Raw genomic sequence first — 16,941 nt, 5'->3', positions numbered from 1 at the left:
GGGGGTGCAGCTGGGGACCGGAGCCCGAGCTCGGGGCAGCGGGAGCGCGGGAAGGTGCAGGGGGAGCGGGGCGGTTCGGCCCCATGGGGTGCACGGGGTCCCGGGACCCCCCCAACGCTCGGTTGGTGCCCCCTGCCGCTCCCCGGAGCACGGGAACGGGGCCAATCCCGTTAATGTTTAACCGGCCGCCGGGGGCCGATAGCGGCGGGGCGGCACCGAGGCCGCGGTGCCGCCGGGCCCAGCGCAGGTATCACCGCCGAGCCGGGGGGCGCGTGGCGAGCAGGAGCCCGAGGCAGCGCCGGGGCCCGCGGGCTGGGGAGGGGGCGCTGGGGGGGGGGGATTAGGCCACCAGGGGGTCTTGGCTCCTGCAGGGAGGGGGTCGGGAAGTGCCTCTGTGCTGGGGGGGGTCCGGTTCCCTCCGCGCTCAGCCTGGTGGGGGGAGCACCGGGGGGTCCCAGCTGGTGCCCCCTGAGCTCAGCCCAGTGCTGGAGCCACCGCGGGGGTCGCAGGTGCCCCCGGCTCCGTGCTGCCCTCCCAGCCTCCCTTCCCCAAGCATCCCGGGCCAGACCAGCACGGGGGGCAGGACATGGAGCCGGAGCCGTCGGCGCCCCCTCCCGCCCACTTGGCCCCCATGAAATCATGGCCGGGGCTGCTGCGGGTGCTGGGGGGGCTGCAGCTGCTCTTTGGTGGCACCGTCTTCGCCTGCGTCTGCGCCTACGTGCAGCGCGACGCTGCGTGGCTCACTGGCGAGCTGCCCGCCTGGGGGGGCGCCCAGGGAGCCCCGCTGATGCCCTTCGTGCTCGTGGTGGCCACCGTGGCCTGGCTGCTGAGCGCCGTCCTGCTGGGACTCAGCGCCACCTCCTACCACCGGAGCGTCCTGCTCCGGGCGGCCTGGTGGCCCCCGACCAAGGCGGCCCTCCATGCCCTCCTCTTCCTCCTGTACGTGGCGGCCGCGGGGGCCTACGTGGACACTGTCACCCTTGGGGGGCTCTGCTCCTCGCCGCTGGCTGGCGGCCCCCTCCTCAGCGCTCTGTGCCGCCTGGCCGGGGGGCAGGCGGCCGCCCTCGTCTTCCTCTTCCTCACCGCGCTGCTCTACCTGGCCAGCAGCATCGTCTGCATCAAGATGTGGCGACACGAGGCAGCCCGGCGGCGCCGGGGCACCCACGTGAGTGCGCCTGGTGGGGGGACATGGGGCTGGGGTCCCAATGGGGCTGTAAGCAGTGACCGGGGCTCTGGGGTCACCCGGCCTCATGCTGTCCCCAGTGTGTCTTGCAGCCTCCGCATGCCCAGGTCCAGCACGTTGTCTTTGAGGATGAGATGGGGCCCTCCCAGGCAGGGAATGAGGCACCCACCCATGGGGAGAAGCTGGAGACTCCAGGACGCTCCATGTCCCTGGCCCGTGCTGTCCCAGACTATGTGCTGTAAGCAACGCCTGCCTGCTCCATGCACTGGGAACGCAGGGGAATTGGGGACAGGGCCCCCTCGCCCACCTCCCCAGGTCCCGGCTCAAGGGCCTGTCCCAGTTCCATGCACTGATTCCTGTCTTCCTGGTCCGGGCAGAAAGTACCCGGCGATCCGGAGCGCGCCGCAGAGGGAGCAGTACAAGGCCGTGTTCTGCGACCAGCTCGCCGAGTACCGGGAGCTGCGGGGCCGGCTCCGCGCGGCGCGGCGCGCGCTCGGCGAGCTCGACGCGCTCATGAGCCGGGCGCCGCGGCGCGCGCCCCGCTGGGAGGTGAGCCCGGCCTGAGCTTGCCTTAGGTGGAACAGCCCGCGCTGAGCTTGCCTTAGGTGCAACGAGAGAGGGGGCTGCAAGCTCTGCTCCCGCTGGCCAGACCCTCCAAGGGCTCCGAGCAGGAACGAGAGCCAGAGCCATGACCGTCCTGCCAGGAAGCCCGGCCCCAGCGGGAGCTGCCGCGCGGCCTTCCCGTTCCTGCTGAGCGGAAACGTCCCCCGAGGTTCCTGCTGGCCCCGAGGTCCCCGCTGGCCCCAAGGCTCCCGCTGGCCCCACGCTGAGCAGGGATGCTCGCCCTGGGGGGAGGCAGTGCGGGCTGGGAATAGGGTGGGCGGGCAGAGCCGGGGGGCTGGGAGACCCCATGCTCTGCGCCCGAGTTCTGCTTGAGAGGCTCTGCACACCCAGGATGGGTGCAGCCCCCCCCAGCCGAGCCCCCCAGCCCCTCAGTGCTGCTTTGGGCCTGCAGGAGCAGCAAAGGGTGACCCATGTCTGGCAGGACTACGTCAGAGTGAAGAGGGTGAGTAACGGGGAGCAGTGGGAGCCCCAGCCTGCCGGAGCCCCTGGAGCCCCCGGCCCCGCTGCCCACGGCCCCCGCTCCCCCAGACCCAGGGCCTGTCCCTCCTGGAGAAGCAGGAGCGCTGCAACTACCTGAGGAAGAAGCTGCTGCACATCAAGTCCCGGATCCGCGAGTACGACCATGCTGCTCCCGAGAGCTCCGTTTGCTTCTGAGCCTGGAGAGGTCCCTCCCCATCGCTGTCTGCTCTGGCCTCATCCCTGGGGACTCCCACTTGGATCGGCCAGGACTCCCACCCCAATTTGGGAGCAGCCCATGGGTTTCTGCACGGGACAGTGGAGTCCATGTGTACCTTGGGGTGCTGCTCTGGGCGTTCCTGCACACCGGGGAGCCCCGGGAGGTTGCGCTCACACACGTGCTGGCTGCGCGGGTGCCACGGCTGCGCGGGCAGGCGCTGCTCGGCCGCACAGCCGCCTCAGGGCTGCGGCTGCAGCCAGAGACCAAGCCAGGACTGTTTTAAATAAAGCAGGGTGTGTTTGTAGGGATGGGTAAGGCGGATGATGTGGTTAATGTGGTGGATGCTCCTCTTCCCCTCTCCGTACCGGGTCACCATTGAGGAAAAGGATTGAAGCCGTGATGGGGACAGGTCCACAGCTGCTTGCCTGGCCCCCCACCCCAATTCCTGGCACTCACAGGAGCCCCTGCACCACTGCTCCGGGGGCGGGAAAGCAGAACCATGGCCCCTGGGGGGTCCCCCACTGCCAGGAGGAAGCTTTGGGGACCACGAAGGGGCAGGGTTTGTGCCCTCACCTCTGAGTCCCCTCTTTTCTAAGACAAGAAACCGAAGTTTAGTTGTGAAGCAACCGCCAGGTCGTCGGGCAGCGCCGGGGGGAGCGGCAGGGGCAGCCCCCCGCCCCCCCGCCCCGCGGCTTGAATGAGCCGCGCGGGGCGGGCGGCTGAGAACGCGCAAACTCGCGGCCGGGCCGGGCCGGGCGGCGGCGGCGGCTCCCCCCGGAGGCGGAAGCGGGGCCGGGCTCCGTGCAGCGCCCGGCGCGGCCGTGTCGCTCGGCCCGGCTGCCATTTTAAGGTGAACAAAGCGGCGGAGGCGCCGCCAGGTACGTGGCTCCGCGCGCGGCTCGGCGCGGGCCGCGCGAACCGGGGTCCCCCCGCGCCAGGGGCCCTTGCGGGGCGGGGGCACCCCCGGCACCGCGTTCCCGCCGCGGCTCCCGCCGCCCTCCGGCGCAGCAGCGAGGGGCGCCCACGACCCCCGGGGTTCCCCCGGAGGTGCGCACTGGCACCGGGGTCCCAGCCGGGCACCTCGGGTTCCCCTCGGCCCCGGGGTCCCCACGGGCTCCGTGCTCCCCACCTGCCCCGCGCTTCCCACGGTACCGGGCGCCCCGGGAACCCCACGGCTCTGGGGTCCCCGCTACTCCGGAGCCCCCCCACACACACACACTCCCCTGAACGTGAGGCGACCCCGACCCCGGGAGCGGCGGGAGGAGGCGGCGCCGGGGCCGGGAGCGGGGCCGGGAGCGGGGCCGGGAGCCGGACTTTGCTCGGGAGCGGCGGGAGCGGCGGGAGCGGCGGCTCGGCCGGGCCAGGTGAGCGGCGCCGGCTCGGGCTCCCCGCGGCTCTGCGCACCGCGCCGTCGGGAACCATGGACGGGGCTCCCGGGCCGGCCGGAGCTCCGGGGCTCCCAGCGGGACACCTGAGACTGGGAACCCAGCGAGGGAAAGGGAGGAGCGGCTGGGAAAGGAGTTGGGAGCCCGGGTCCGTTCCCGGTCCCTGCGCGGGAGCCGCTGTCCGTGCGGTGGCCGGGGTGGCCTGGCCCGTGGGTCGGTGCAGGGCTGCAGGGAGGTGGCTGCAGGATGTGGCCGCAGCGGTTTTGGCTGCGGTTCTGCAGGGTTTTAATCGCTTTGGAGTGGTGGTTTGGCAGCGGCTCTGGAGGGGGTGCTGCGGTTCGGGAAGGCATTGGGGATTTGCTGAAAGAGTCCCGGATCGGATCAGTGCTCGGAAGCAGGGGGAGGTTCTGCAGCCCCAAAGCAGCAGGGCTTTGCTCCTAGATCTAGGGTGCTGTGAGCCACCCCCACCCCAGATCATGGAGCCAGGGTTGCTGTGAGGCCGCATCCTCCTTGGCCCTTTGAAACCCCTTGGAGGTGCCTCCTGGATCAGGTTGGAATCTCCCAGCTTGGGGTCCTGTCTCAGCTGCAGCTTAGGGAATAATAAACAACCTGTTCCCTGGGGGCCCTCGCAGGGCTGGGGGTGCAACACAGAGAGTGACATCACCCAGCTCCGTTGGGCCCCGATGCCGTCCCTGGAGCTGTGGGACGGATAGGTTTTCCCATGGAGGGGTTCAGGTTTCCACCACGCTCAGCCCTCACCTGTTTCCTGCTCTCCATTGGGGCCGTTTCTCTTGATTTAGGTCAAAGCCTCTGTGAGAGCCATTGAGGGGATGGGGAGCACAAGGGGGGCTCAGCCTGGGGTCTGTGAGAAGTCCCTGCTCCGACACCTGCACCTGGTGCTGTTGGAGCTGCTCGGATGAGCCCTGAACGGCTGCGGTTTTGCCTTTGTTTGGTGTGGAAATGGAGTGCGGCGGCTTTGTGTCGGCCCAGGACGAGGAAGAAGAGGAGCAGGGCTGGGCAGGGGAGTGCGGGCACCTGCCTGGGCACCCAGCCTGCTGTGAGCGGCGCCGCGCTTCCCGCGAGCTACTTGTCCTGCAGCTTCTCCCGGGCTCTGCAAACCTTGGCAGCAGCCCTCGGCCGGAGCGGAGCTCCCGAAACAGCTCCTAGTTTGTGTGGGGTTTGCGCAGGCGGGTCCAGCCAGCAGCATGGCCATGGCTGGGGCGTCGGGGGCGGTTCGGAGCCGCTTGCTGAAGGGACCAGCAAGGGAATTTGTCTCCCCCTTTCTGCCTGCCCGGCTTTGCTGCGTCTCCCTGCGGTGCCGAGAACGTCCCCGGTGCCGCTGCCGTCGCGGACGGGTTTGTGCCGTGGGGCGTTGTGCAGCAGCGTGGGGCTCTGGGTGCCACCTCAGGGACCAAAGTCCCCTCTGGGGTTGGGGAAGTGCCACTGGTCCCCACTCTCTGTCCCTCTCTTCCCCAGGCTCCCTGCGGCTGCTGGACCCCCCCGGCACCATGTTCAGCAAGAAGCCCTACGATGGCCCCCCCACGGGCTATGGCCCCCCAACAGGCTACGGGCCGCCCACGGGTGGCTACGGCTACAGCGTGCACTCGCCCCCGCCGGGCTCCTACTACATCGAGGACGTGCCCCAGCACTTCTACAAGTGGAGCTCGCCGCCCGGCGTGGTCAGGATCCTGGAGGCCATCGTCATCCTGCTCTGCATCGCCATCTTCGCCTGCGTGGCCTCCACGCTGGCCTGGGAATACGGCTATGGCTACGGCTCCACTTTCGGCAGCGGCCTGGGCGGCTACCTGGGCGGCACCGGCTACTACGGCAGCGGCCTCGGCTACGGCTCGGGCTACGGTTATGGTTACGGGGGCTACTACAGCGGTGTCACCAACCCGCGGGCGGCCAATGGCTTCATGATCGCCATGTCCGTGCTCTGCTTCCTGGCCCAGCTGGGCTTCTTCGTGGCCAGCGTGAGCAAGGCGAGCAGCTCGCGCTCCCGCCGCTTCTACCTGGTGGTCATCGTGGCCTCCGCCGTGCTGGCCTTCATCATGCTCATCGCCTCCATCGTCTACATCATGGGCGTGAACCCCCAGGCGCAGATGACCAGCAGCTACTACTACAGCCCCTTGCTGGCCATGTGCAACCAGGTGTACAGCAGTGGCACCTATCTCAACCAGTACCTGTACCACTACTGCACTGTGGACCCCCAGGAGGTGAGCGCCGGGGGTCCGTGTGATGCGCAGAGCGGCACCAGGGTGGGCAGAGAGGCTGGGAGATTCTGGGAGGGATGGGGAGGTGCCTGGTGGGAGCTGGTGCTTTGGTGCCTCTGGCTGTAATGGAGTTTGAATCCTCCTAGGGGAGGATGGGGATGGAGGTGGGATGCGCTCGGCTCCGGGCTGACTCGCGGGGGTCCCGCTGGCTCTCCCAGCTTGTGGTGTGCGCGCTCCGTGGGGAAGGAGCCGGGATCTGCTGCAGAGCGAGGTCCAACAGCGCGGGTTTCGGACAAAATGGTGCATGGCGCCTGGGTGGGACCGGCGTGGCCGGTTCCCGGCCGGCTTGGCTGGCCGCGCCACATTCCTTTGCTCGGGAGCAGCGGGCGGGGGGGCCGCGGTCACCGCCTGCTGCCACCGCGCGCCGGGGCCGAGCGCTGTCCCGAGTCGCAGTGCGGCCGGGGGGAACCGGCTCTTGGGACCCCAGCCCTGTTGCACGGCTGCTCCCGAGGCCGGGCTGCCGGGAAGGCAGCGGAGCTGGATGCCAGCAGGCTCTGCGATGCAGCTGCTGTCCCCCAATCCTCACTGTCCCCAAGTCCCCAGCGAGCCTTGTGCTCCCTGTGGCTTCCCCACGCAGGGCACCTCACACGGGCTCTGCTGCCTTGCTCGGGGCTCTGAGACCGGGACCGTGCCCCCTTCGTGGGTTTAGGTGCGGGATAGCGGGGTGGCACTGTGGGACCCCCATATCTCAGCCCCTGCCTCTCCTACAGGCTGTGGCCATCGTCTGTGGCTTCCTCATCGTTATCTTGCTCTGCCTCATCTGCTTCTTCGCCCACAAGACGCGGAGCAAGATCTGGAAGTACGGGAAGCCAAACATCTACTGGGATAAGGTGCCGGTGGTGCAGGAGGGCCCCAACGTGGAGGAGTGGGTGAGTGGGAGCACAGCGCTGGCCAGGGCGTCCTGAGCATCCTGCTGGCTCCGGGAGCCAGAGGGAGCATCCTGGGGCTCTTCCCGGGGTTGGACGTGGCTGGGAGGGTTTGGAGCAGGTCCCAGTGCCGCGTTATCGCCGTCGGGACGAGCCGGTGCGCGGGGCCAGCAGGTCCCGGCGCTGAGGCCACCCTTGCTTCTTCCACGTGACGCTGTCGCCCCGGCCGGGCCGTGATTACACGGGCACGGGGCTGGCCCGGCCCGGCGCAAACTCCCCGAAAGACAAACAGGGTCGGGGCTGCATCAGATGGGCCGGACGCCAGGGCCGGGCGGCTCCGTCGGCTCCCCGTGCCGTGCCTACCTCGCCGTGCCGTTTACGGTGATACCATTCGGTTTCAGTCTCGTCAATGATTAACGCGGGACGCGGTGCGGGCATGGGCTTCCCCTGCCAGAATAATTCCCCAGCTGGAATAACAGCAATTTACCCTAAGTATTTGCTGCAAACCTGGGGCCAGGCTGCACGTTTGGGGTTCGACTCTGCAGTACGTGCGTGTCCGCGCGTACCCCGCGCTGCAGTGTTTATTTATCATTTTGCAAAAATACCTTTTGTTCTGCTGTATTTATTTGTGCTAAAACGTCCCTCCCTTGCAAAGCATTTCCCGGCCGCCGCGGCCCGTGTGACCGCGGGGCAGCCGGGACCCCGCGCGCTGCTCCCCAGCCCAGCGCCGCGGGCACCGCCACCTGCAAATCCACCCTGGGACGTCACGTTCCCAGCTTATGGCACGGAGCGAGATAAGGAGGTGACCTTCGAGAGGGCGTCAGCTGTGGCCCCGAGCGCCTCTCCCTCCGTCCGTCCCTCGCTCGCGGCATCTCTCCTGGTGGCAGGAGGTGACCGCGGCGCTTGCAGCTGCCGTCCCCAAGGCTGCTGCTCTGTCCCGGGCCAGGACCAGCTTCCGTCCTCGGCACAAACAAGCGGGATGCCAGGAAGGAAGGGGAGGGCGGGAGGCCGGCCGGGCGCGCGGCTGCCGGAGCAGCCCCGGCACGGCGGATGCGGCGAGTGCTCGAGGCGGGCGGGCGGCTGCATCGTCCCCCAGCCTTCCTCGTCCTTCCCAACATCCCAAATCCCGCAGTCCCGCCAGCTCCCCGTGCCCCCGTTGGGCCGCTCGGTGCTGCTGACCCTGACCCTCCCCTTTGCAGGTGAAGAACGTGGCGGACGGGGCCAGCGTGCAGGACGAGACGGCCACGCTGGCCTATTCGGAGAAGCCGGTGAGCCCCGTGCAGGCCCCCCCCTACAGCGCCCCGTCCTACAGCTACCCCCCGCCGCCGTCACACAACGGCTACGGCCCCCCCGAGAGCTGCGCCGGCCGTAGGTGAGCCGGGGAGGAGGAGGAGGGTGGCGGCGGGATGAAGGCTGCGGCGGTGCTGATGCCGCCGGCGCCCTCGCCGCGCAGCTCCCTGGGCGCCGCGGAGCAGCCCGAGCGGGCGCTGAGCACCAGCCCCGTGGCGGAGAAGGGCCGGGAGCAGCCGAGCAAACCCTCGGCTCGCCGGGGCCGCCGCCGCCGCCGCAACCCCGAGCTCGACGAGTCGCAGTACGAGACCGACTACACCACGGCCGTGGAGTCGGGCGACGAGCGCGACCGGGACTGCTGGGCCAGGTGAGGGTGCTGGGGCCGGCGGGGGGAAGCTGGCGCGTCCCTGGGGACGGCGGCGCCCTGACCCTGCCCTGCAGCCTCTACCCGCCCATCGCCTCGGACGGCACCCGCCAGAAGTACAAGCAGGAGTTCGACAGCGACCTGCGGCGCTACAAGCGGCTCTGCGCCGAGATGGACGGTGTCAACGACCGCCTGGCCCAGCTCAGCAAGCAGCTGGACACGCTGGCCGAGGAGAGCGCCCAGTACCAGGTGGGACCCCCTCCTTCCCCCCGCTGCCCGGGTGCGCGCAGCGTCCCCTGACGCCCTCTCTCGCAGGACGTGGCCGAGGAGTACAACCGCCTCAAGGACTCCAAGCGGGTGAGCGTGCGGTGCCGGGGCGCTCCGGGGTTTGCATCTGGACCCGAATGGGGCTCTGCTTTTGCATGGTGGTGGAGGCAGCACCCTGAGGTGTGATCTCTCGCCCTGGGTTCCTCTGTGCCTGAATGCTGTCCCCTTCCCGTTCCCATCCCGGTTGCTCCTGGCCTGGGTTGCACCCCTGGCCCTGATGGACCCCTTGTGCCTGGGCTCTCCCATCCCTCCTGTCCCATTCCCGCTGTCACGTCCCTGTCCCCGGGCTCACGGGCACCCGCCGCTGCCTTGCAGAGCGCCGAGTACCAGACGAAGAAGGCGGAGAGCAAAGCGCTGCGCAACAAGCTCTTCCACATCAAGCGCATGGTGAGCGACTACGACAAGACGCGGGGGTAGCGCCTGCGCCCCCCCCGCCCCGGGCACCCCCACAGACTCAGGTGCACTTTGCACCTCCTTTTTATAAGAAGCGAAACACACCCCGAAGCAGCCCCGGTGCTCTTGGTGCCAACCCGCCCAGGGGCTGGGCGGGCTCCGTGCCCGCTGCTCCCCGCCACTCACTGTGAATATTCGCCACGTGCCTTGGCCCTTTGCAAGCGAGGCCCCGCGTCCCTCCCGCCCTGCGCGGGCACAGGGGTGACCCTGTGCTGGCCGCACCGGTGCTGCGGCTGGGAGGCACGGGGGGGGCTGCAGGCGCAGGGATGCGGTGGGACCTGGCGTCGGGGCCGGCCCTGTGGCCGCTGTCCCGGGCTGGGAGGCGTGAGCTGCGTCCTGGTCCTTTTTGTAAGGAATAAAGTGTATCTATTGATTTTAGCTGGGTGCTGCTGGGCAGGGTGAACCCTAGGGGTGACGGCACTTTGTGGGACCCGTCTCAGTGCTGTAGGAAGCTGTGGGATTCCTTGGATGTGCCTCCCTGGGCACCGACCTGCCCCTCTACCTTGGCTCCAAGGCCCTGCTGTCGTCTCAGCAGCATTCTTGGGGCTCGCAGTAGCGGGAGCCGGGAATGCTGCGGGAACCGGGGATGCTGCAGGGCCCAGGGCTGGGCCAGACCTGGATTGGGAGCCCAGCAGCACCCCTGGCCTCTCCTGGAATGCAGGTCCCCTCGGGCCTCCCCGCGAGGGAAGCGAGGCTGGAACCATGGCGAGATTCAATCATCAACCTTGGAGCTTTCCCCAAGGGACCTGGAGCAGGGCTCTCCTCGGCGTCCGGCCGTGCGCCCAGCTCCCACGCCCTCCCCGTCCAGGGCTCTCGGGGGACAGGAAGGTGTGTGGGTGCAGGGGTCCTGCACCTGGGCTCCGCAGGCAAGGGGTGCAGACTTGCTCCAGGGATCCCGCAAGGGGTGCAGGATTGTTCTGGGGATTCTGCACTGGGGCCCTGCGTACACTGGGTGCAGGATTGCACTGGGGATCCTCCATCCCAGTCTACGTGCAACGAGGGCAGGATTGCACTGGGGATCCTCCATCCCAGTCTACGTGCAAGGAGGGCAGGATTGCACTGGGGATCCTCCATCCCAGTCCACGTGCAACGAGGGCAGGATTGCACTGGGGATCCTCCATCCCAGTCCACGTGCAASGAGGGCAGGATTGCACTGGGGATCCTCCATCCCAGTCCACGTGCAASGAGGGCAGGATTGCACTGGGGATCCTCCATCCCAGTCCACGTGCAASGAGGGCAGGATTGCACTGGGGATCCTCCATCCCAGTCCACGTGCAASGAGGGCAGGATTGCACTGGGGATCCTCCATCCCAGTCCACGTGCAACGAGGGCAGGATTGCACTGGGGCTGGTGCAGTGGGTGGAGGTTCCTGCACCCGGGATCTGCGTGCAGCAGGTGCAGGGCTGCTCTGGCTGCAGTGTCCGCTAGAGGGAGGAGCGCTCCGCATGCATCCGTGCTCCATGTCCGTCCGCGCTCCAGCTCCTTGTGCATCCGTCCGGCCGCAGCCATTCACCACAGGGACACTGGGGTAGTTGTTGCTTTCTGAGGGTCCTTCCCCAGGCATGTCCCTCCGCTGGAGCTGGCTCCATCAGGGACCCCCCTTTCACACCAGCGCCCCGGCATTGTAAGAAACATCTTTATTGACTTCAGTTAATTTGTTTAGTATCATTGAACAAGGATTATATCTGCAGTGAATCAATCTAAATGACAAATCCCCGCCTAATCCTGCCTTCGCCTGTTTGCACAGTATCGCCCTGAGAAGCAGCACCCGGGGGGCTCACGAGGGGCTCCGCTGTCCCCCGGGCCCATCCTCTGCCCCCGTCCCCCACTTTGGTCCCTGGAGCCCCCCGGCGCAGGCCATGCCCATGGAGGGGATGCTCTCATGCACCAAGCGAGTGAGCAGCAGCCTGGAGGGGGCAAAGCCGTGGGCACCAGGGGTGCAGGGAGGGGAAACTGGGGGCAAAACCCCATTTTTTGTCCCCAGTGTCACGCAGGGCTGGGTGCTCCCGGCTTCCCGGCACCCGCTCCGGCCTTGGAGATGCTTCAGCAAAAGTGCGAGGCCGGAGCTGGGTGCAGAGCTTCAGTCCTGGGGGCCAGGCTGGGCACAGAAGGACTCGGCCACCCCCTGCCTGCGCCGGAGCCGGTGCTCCGAGCCTCATCCCTGCGCCTCCCTCCCGACATCCACCCTCAAGACGGAGGCAGTGGGTCAGGGCCTGGCTCTGACGCTGGGAATAACCCCTGGGCCCGGTCCAAAGTCCCTCTGCCCTGCTTGGAGCCCAGGGGCCCAGGCGTCCGAGGAAAAGTTCAGCGTCCGAAGGCAGCGCGGCGGGCGGCAGCGCGCTCGGCCTCGCCACAAGCTCGCTGGTGGTGCCGGGCTGGCGCAGCCCTACTGCCCCGTGCCGTAGGGCCAGTTGAAGGTGCTCCCGGACAGCAGCATGTCCCTGATTAGTGTTTCGATGGGCGTCTTGCCCACGAGGCGCATGAAGAAGAGCTGGGAGATGAGGGCGGCGGGCACCGCGCGCAGTGCCGGCAGCCGCAGCAGCAGCCGCCCGAAGCGCTGCGGCTGCGACGGGTACTGCGAGCGCACGTACTCGGTGAGGGCCACCTGCGCCTTCTCCTGCAGGCTCTCCACGTGCGCCGGGTCCGAGAGGCCGCAGGCGTCTGCAAGGGGACAGGGTGGTCAGTGGGGAGGGGTCCCCAAGGCCTCGCACAGCCGCATCCCCCCAACTAGGGTCATTAAAGGCTGTCACCTCCGGGCAGCTCCCAGCCGGGCTCTGGGAAGCAGCCTGGATCTGGCCCTGGGGATCACTTAGATGCTGCAAACAGGAGCAGGAGTCACCTCCAAACCCTCCCAGAGGAGCCCTGGCTCCAAACCCTCCCAGATGAGCTGCTCCTCTGGGAAGCAGCTGCTCCCCCGGTCCCCTCTCCAAGCCTGTGGCTTCCTGGGACAGACCAGGCGCAGCCGCGGTGGTGGCAGCAACCTACCGGGTGTGAAGAGCGCGATGGCTTTGAGGCAGCTGTACTCGGCCGAATCCACCTGCAGCCGGTTGAGCTTCTCCACCTGATCCTGGAAGATGCGGATCTGGTCCATGAAGGAGACGACGCGGTCGGCCGACATGGGCGCCGCGTGGAAGCCGGCGGCCGCCAGCAGCGGGGCCATGTGCAGCGGCAGCGCCGACTGCGCCGCGTTGAGCACGAAGAGCTCGCTCCAGCTGAGGCGCAGCAGGGCCACCTGGTCCGAGACGGGCAGCTCCGGGAAGAAGGGGATGTTGCGGGCCCACTCCACCGTGCTGAAGAGCAGGCGCGCGGCCAGCTCGCAGATGTTGTCGATGCCCATGACGCTGCCTTGCTGCGCGTACTGCGAGCCGTAGCGCGCCGCCGGGTAGGGCTCAGCGCGCAGCAGCTGCGAGATGAGCTCCGACACGGGCTGCCCGTTGAAGTACTCGCTGCTGGGCAGGGTGTTGGGGCTGGTGCTGGAGTGGCTGGGGGGGATGCGGCCCCGCTGCACGGCTGTTGAGCGGGGAGAGGGGTTGTGTGAGCCGGGGATGGCATCCTGCATCCCAGCCCTCCCACATCCCGTATCCCAGTCCTCCCGCATCCCAGTCCTCCCACATCCTAGCCCTCCCGCATCCTAGCCCTCCTGCATCCCACATCCTGTATCCTGCATCCCAGCCTTCCTGCTCAGCGACTCTGGGAGCGAGAGTTGGCATCTTGGCACAAGCCACCGGCAGGACCCGCTCCGATCCATCCGTGTCCTGCTGAGCCACCAGCAGCTCCCAGGCAACTCACCCAGTCCATGGCCACGCTGGGCTAGGACACAGTCGCAGGAGCCCTGCGGCTGTGGCCACGCCAGGCCATGCTGGCACTGCAGCAGGGCACTCGCTGGCACCTGCGCTTGCTGCCCAAGGTCATTCCGTGGCAACAATCATTTATTTGCAAATAAAACGTCCATCTTGGAAGCGTCGTTAACCCCTGGGCGCTCCTCCATCCCAGTTGTGTTCACCTAGGGCCATTTTTCAGCTCCCCCCCTCTCCCATTAGCGCCCACTATTTGCTCAGTCCCTGGTAATTAATTTATGAGCTGTTCACGAGCCACTTAAATGAGAGCTATAAATCATGCTAAGTGGCAATAACGCCATCCCGGCTCCTCGGGAAAGAAGGGAATTACTGTCCTGCTTCTCATATCCTTCCCCTGCTCCCTGTATTAATGGAGCATCCCGGGGCCGCGGCAGAGCTGGCAGCAGCCCCCTGGCCGCTAGAGCTCTGTTTCCCATCAGGGCCCCCAAAGGCAGCCCTGTCTGCAGCCACCCAGGAAGCATTTGGGGTTCAGAGGGTGCCGGGGAGCAGAGGGCGAGCGGCGGCGTTGCCAGGCCGGAGGGCACGGCAGGGCACGGCACAGCGTGTCCGGGGATTTGCTCGCTCTGGCAGTGCTCCCGGCCGACCTCTCGCCCGCCCAGGGCTGCGGCTCCAGGTGTGTCCCCTTATCAGCTCCAGGCTCCGGCTTTCCAAACAAACACCAGCTGCCCCGGGAGCACCAGCGCCCAGGCCCACGGGAGCAAGGAGGGGCCGGCGGCGCTGCCGGCGGCGCTGCGAGCCCGGGCACGGCCGGAGCATCCCACCGCGTGTCCCGCGCGCTCCCGGCGCTGCCGGTACCTTCCTTCCTCATGCCCACGCGGAAGCACTTCTTCAGGCGGCAGTACTGGCATTGGTTGCGGTGGTGCTGGTCAATCTGGCAGTCGCGGTTGGACCTGCAGGAGAGAGGCGGGTGCGTGAGCCGGGCCCCGGCCGTGACCCGGCTCCGGCCTCCTCGGCAGGCGCGTGAGGAATTCCAGCTATTTCCTAGGGGAGCACCGGGCTGCGGAGGGAAAGGGCCAAGCAAAGCCCTGTCCGACGGGCTTGGGCACTTCCAGCTGCTCCGGGAGGGCAGGGCTGAGTGTGACCCCGGCACGGACATGGGTCACCTCCCAGCACATCCATCGCTGCCCTGCGGAGCTTCACATAGTGTCCCCGCTGCATGGGGGCTCCGCGCGGTTTTGGGGTGACGATGCACTCCAGAGCCCCCGTGAACACTCCAGGGGCCCGCGCACGCGCCGGCCATCCAGGATACGGGATGCAAGCTCAGCATTTCTTGCAGGCAGGGGTGTCCCCGGGTGGACATTTTTGCATGAATAACCCCATGCCTGCAAAGTGGCTCTGCAGGGAACGCCCCTGGGAATGCCCAGCTCCAGACTGGGGACGAATCTGGTGAGGGAAGGGGGAGCAACAGAACGGGACATGGGAAGGGAGGAGGGCGGCGGGCTGGGAGGCCTGGGGATACCAGTGAAAGAGCCATAAAATGAAGGCCCATAACGGCAGCGGCAGCCTGCGGGCAGGGCCAGGGCCGTGCGGCAACACGGACACAGCGGCCGCACTCCCGCACAGCTCCGGAGCGGAGCGAGGCCGCGTTCCCACGAGCCTGGCTTAACTCGGCCCCAACATCACCGCCGTGCTCGGGAACGTGCGGCCCGGAGCAGCTCTCGGAGGGAAGGCGGGAGCTCAGGGCAGCGCCCCATTCCGTGCCCGTGCGCCCCGCGGATCCGCGCTGCAACGTGGCGCCAGGGCCTGGGCACCCCGCGTGCCCGCGGCCGTGCCCGACCCGGCTCTGACGGCCTGGGAAAGTGCGGGAGCACAAAAGGCAGACACGGCGCTAATTATATAATTAGAACGGGTAATTATTTAGTGCCAGAGCGGCTCTGAACCCAGCTCACTTTTAGTAGTCAAATGAGAGCAGCTCAGCTGGCGGCTGCCGCGGCGAGGCGGGAGCCTCGATCCCGGGCCCTCGGCGTGTGGAAAGCCATTTTCCAGCGGTGCCCCAAATTGCTCACAAGCACAAAGTGAGGCGGGGGAAAATACCCACAGCTCCTTAAAGAGGTGCCCGAGCAGCAATGTGGCCTGCACGAGGGCCGTGCACGAGGGCAGCGGTGCCATGCACAGGGCTCAGCTCCCTTCATTCCCGCTGCGATTCGGAGCTGCTGGTTGCATCCGCGTGCCCTGCCTGTGGATAGGGCTCCTTGCACCGCTGCCCTGCAGCACCCACGGGCACCTCCACTTCTGCTGCTGGGTGGGCAAAGGGAGGCCCGGGCGCGGGGACCCTGAGCGCTGGGGGATATTGCCTGAGCGGCTGCAACTGCAGAGCCCGCGGGCGTTGGGACCAAGCGCCGGGTGCCCCCGCCTGACGTCAGCCCCGAGCTGGCACCGGCAGCGGAGCCACTGGCACCCAGGGGAGGACGTGAATCTAGGCCGCCGCAATTGGGAGCAGCGCGGCGGGAGCCGGAGGCGGACGGAGCTCTGCGCCGCTTCCCAGCTGGATCTCACCGCCAGGCGACGAAGGTCAAAGCCGCCGGGCGCCTCCGCGGCGCCGCGCCAGCTGCTCCCAGCACCTCGGGGTGCTGCAGGACTCGGGGTGCTGCAGCCACCGGGCTGGGTGAGCAGAGGCCAGTGCTTGCTGGTGCCCTCTGAGCCCTCATCACCCCCAAAATGTGCCGTGATGGGAAGCCAGGCAGCAGCCCGGTGCCAGAGCGGGTGTGCGACCCCGGCCTCCTTGTAGGGCCCAGAGGTTTCACAGGAGACAAGCGATGGCTGGTGACACCTCCAGTACAGTCACCCTCGCTGTCGCGCTGGTGCTTCCCCAGGGCAGCGTGGCCGCGGCGCAGCTCGCGCCAGGCCTGGCGCTCGCAGGCAGCAGCCTGGGGGGGTTAATAGCGGGTCGGAGGAGACTCTCGCTCCCCGGCCATGCTTCGTGCCCCATGTCGCCCCTCGGGGCTGGGGATGCGCGGGCGGAGGGGCCACTTCTGCACAGCCGGGATGGATCCGGAGCTGCAGCGGGGCCACGGCAGGGGGATGGTGCCAGCGCCACCGTGGAGCTGCGCTGGGGCGATGCCAGGGGCCTTGGCGCAGCCCCTCTGGGGCCACCAAGCAGTGATGTTGGGGAGCCCCCGAAAGGCCACAGCAAGGCCCCTGCCCGGCCACACTGGGGCCACCATCGGACTTGCACCAGGGCCACCATGCAACCGTGCTGCCCAGCCGCAGCAAGGCCACCGCGCGTTGCACCGAGGCCACCACGAGAGCTGCACCGCGGTCACCGCGGGGGCTACACGGGGACCCCCTGGGTGTCACCCCGCGGCGCGGGGGCCCGTGCCCTACCTGCAGGTGTAGCTGAGGTTCCTGCGAATGCTGCGCTTGAAGAAGCTCTTGCAGCCCTCGCACGTGAAGACGCCGTAGTGCTTCCCGCTCGACTTGTCGCCGCACACGACGCAGTCCACGGGCGCCCCGGCGCGCTCCTCCTCGCCGTGCTCCGCGTCGCTGCCGCCGCCCGCCGGCGACGCCGCCTCCTCGCCGCCGCCGCCGCCGTTGGGCTCGCCCCAGCCGCCGGCCACCATGGCCATGGCTCCCGCTCAGCGCCGGCCCCGCCGCCGCATGGAGCGGCGTCCGCGGCGCCTCCGCCGCGACTTGAGCAAGTTTT

At 68.2% G+C, this 16,941-nt stretch overlaps 3 protein-coding genes across 3 annotated transcripts; 2 read left to right on the top strand and 1 right to left on the bottom strand.

Annotated features, from left to right (window-relative positions):
* The first annotated feature begins 586 nt into the window (after window positions 1–586).
* Window positions 587–2,461, top strand: LOC112949095 (MARVEL domain-containing protein 2-like). Its single transcript, XM_026041473.1, has 5 exons — window positions 587–1,165; window positions 1,276–1,421; window positions 1,561–1,732; window positions 2,199–2,249; window positions 2,336–2,461. Exons 1-5 carry the CDS (start codon window positions 587–589, stop codon window positions 2,459–2,461), a joined length of 1,074 nt encoding a protein of 357 aa, XP_025897258.1.
* A 2,915-nt stretch (window positions 2,462–5,376) lies between these two features.
* On the top strand, window positions 5,377–9,410 carry OCLN (occludin). Its single transcript, XM_026041453.1, has 7 exons — window positions 5,377–6,084; window positions 6,852–7,010; window positions 8,207–8,379; window positions 8,461–8,664; window positions 8,739–8,910; window positions 8,977–9,018; window positions 9,304–9,410. Exons 1-7 carry the CDS (start codon window positions 5,377–5,379, stop codon window positions 9,403–9,405), a joined length of 1,560 nt encoding a protein of 519 aa, XP_025897238.1. The 3' UTR covers window positions 9,406–9,410.
* A 1,843-nt stretch (window positions 9,411–11,253) lies between these two features.
* Window positions 11,254–16,864, bottom strand: NR2F6 (nuclear receptor subfamily 2 group F member 6). The gene is made up of 4 exons (XM_026041491.1): window positions 16,623–16,864; window positions 14,094–14,188; window positions 12,427–12,951; window positions 11,254–12,102 (listed from the first exon to the last, which is right to left on the bottom strand). The coding sequence occupies exons 1-4, from the start codon at window positions 16,862–16,864 to the stop codon at window positions 11,828–11,830; spliced, it is 1,137 nt and encodes a 378-aa protein (XP_025897276.1). The 3' UTR covers window positions 11,254–11,827.
* Between the last annotated feature and the right edge of the window lie 77 nt (window positions 16,865–16,941).

The sequence above is a fragment of the Nothoprocta perdicaria genome, unplaced genomic scaffold (genome assembly GCF_003342845.1).
Source record: "Nothoprocta perdicaria isolate Ctin4 unplaced genomic scaffold, notPer1 scaffold_286, whole genome shotgun sequence".
NCBI classification, from domain to species: domain Eukaryota; kingdom Metazoa; phylum Chordata; class Aves; order Tinamiformes; family Tinamidae; genus Nothoprocta; species Nothoprocta perdicaria.
Note: the sequence above shows the minus strand (reverse complement) of the source record. Positions and strands in the feature narration are given on the sequence as shown.

Bases quoted from the DNA above. Each gene is read 5' to 3' on its own strand.
- LOC112949095 (XM_026041473.1), top strand. From the start codon at position 587: ATGGAGCCGGAGCCGTCGGCGCCCCCTCCCGCCCACTTGGCCCCCATG. The intron at 1,166-1,275 runs GTGAGTGCGCCT...TGTGTCTTGCAG, and splicing joins GGCGGCGCCGGGGCACCCAC to CCTCCGCATGCCCAGGTCCA. The intron at 1,733-2,198 runs GTGAGCCCGGCC...TTGGGCCTGCAG, and splicing joins GGCGCGCGCCCCGCTGGGAG to GAGCAGCAAAGGGTGACCCA.
- OCLN (XM_026041453.1), top strand. From the start codon at position 5,377: ATGTTCAGCAAGAAGCCCTACGATGGCCCCCCCACGGGCTATGGCCCC. The intron at 7,011-8,206 runs GTGAGTGGGAGC...TCCCCTTTGCAG, and splicing joins GCCCCAACGTGGAGGAGTGG to GTGAAGAACGTGGCGGACGG. The intron at 8,380-8,460 runs GTGAGCCGGGGA...CTCGCCGCGCAG, and splicing joins GAGAGCTGCGCCGGCCGTAG to CTCCCTGGGCGCCGCGGAGC.
- NR2F6 (XM_026041491.1), bottom strand. From the start codon at position 16,864: ATGGCCATGGTGGCCGGCGGCTGGGGCGAGCCCAACGGCGGCGGCGGC. The intron at 14,189-16,622 runs GTAGGGCACGGG...TCTCTCCTGCAG, and splicing joins AACCTCAGCTACACCTGCAG to GTCCAACCGCGACTGCCAGA. The intron at 12,103-12,426 runs GTAGGTTGCTGC...GTCCCCTTGCAG, and splicing joins CATCGCGCTCTTCACACCCG to ACGCCTGCGGCCTCTCGGAC.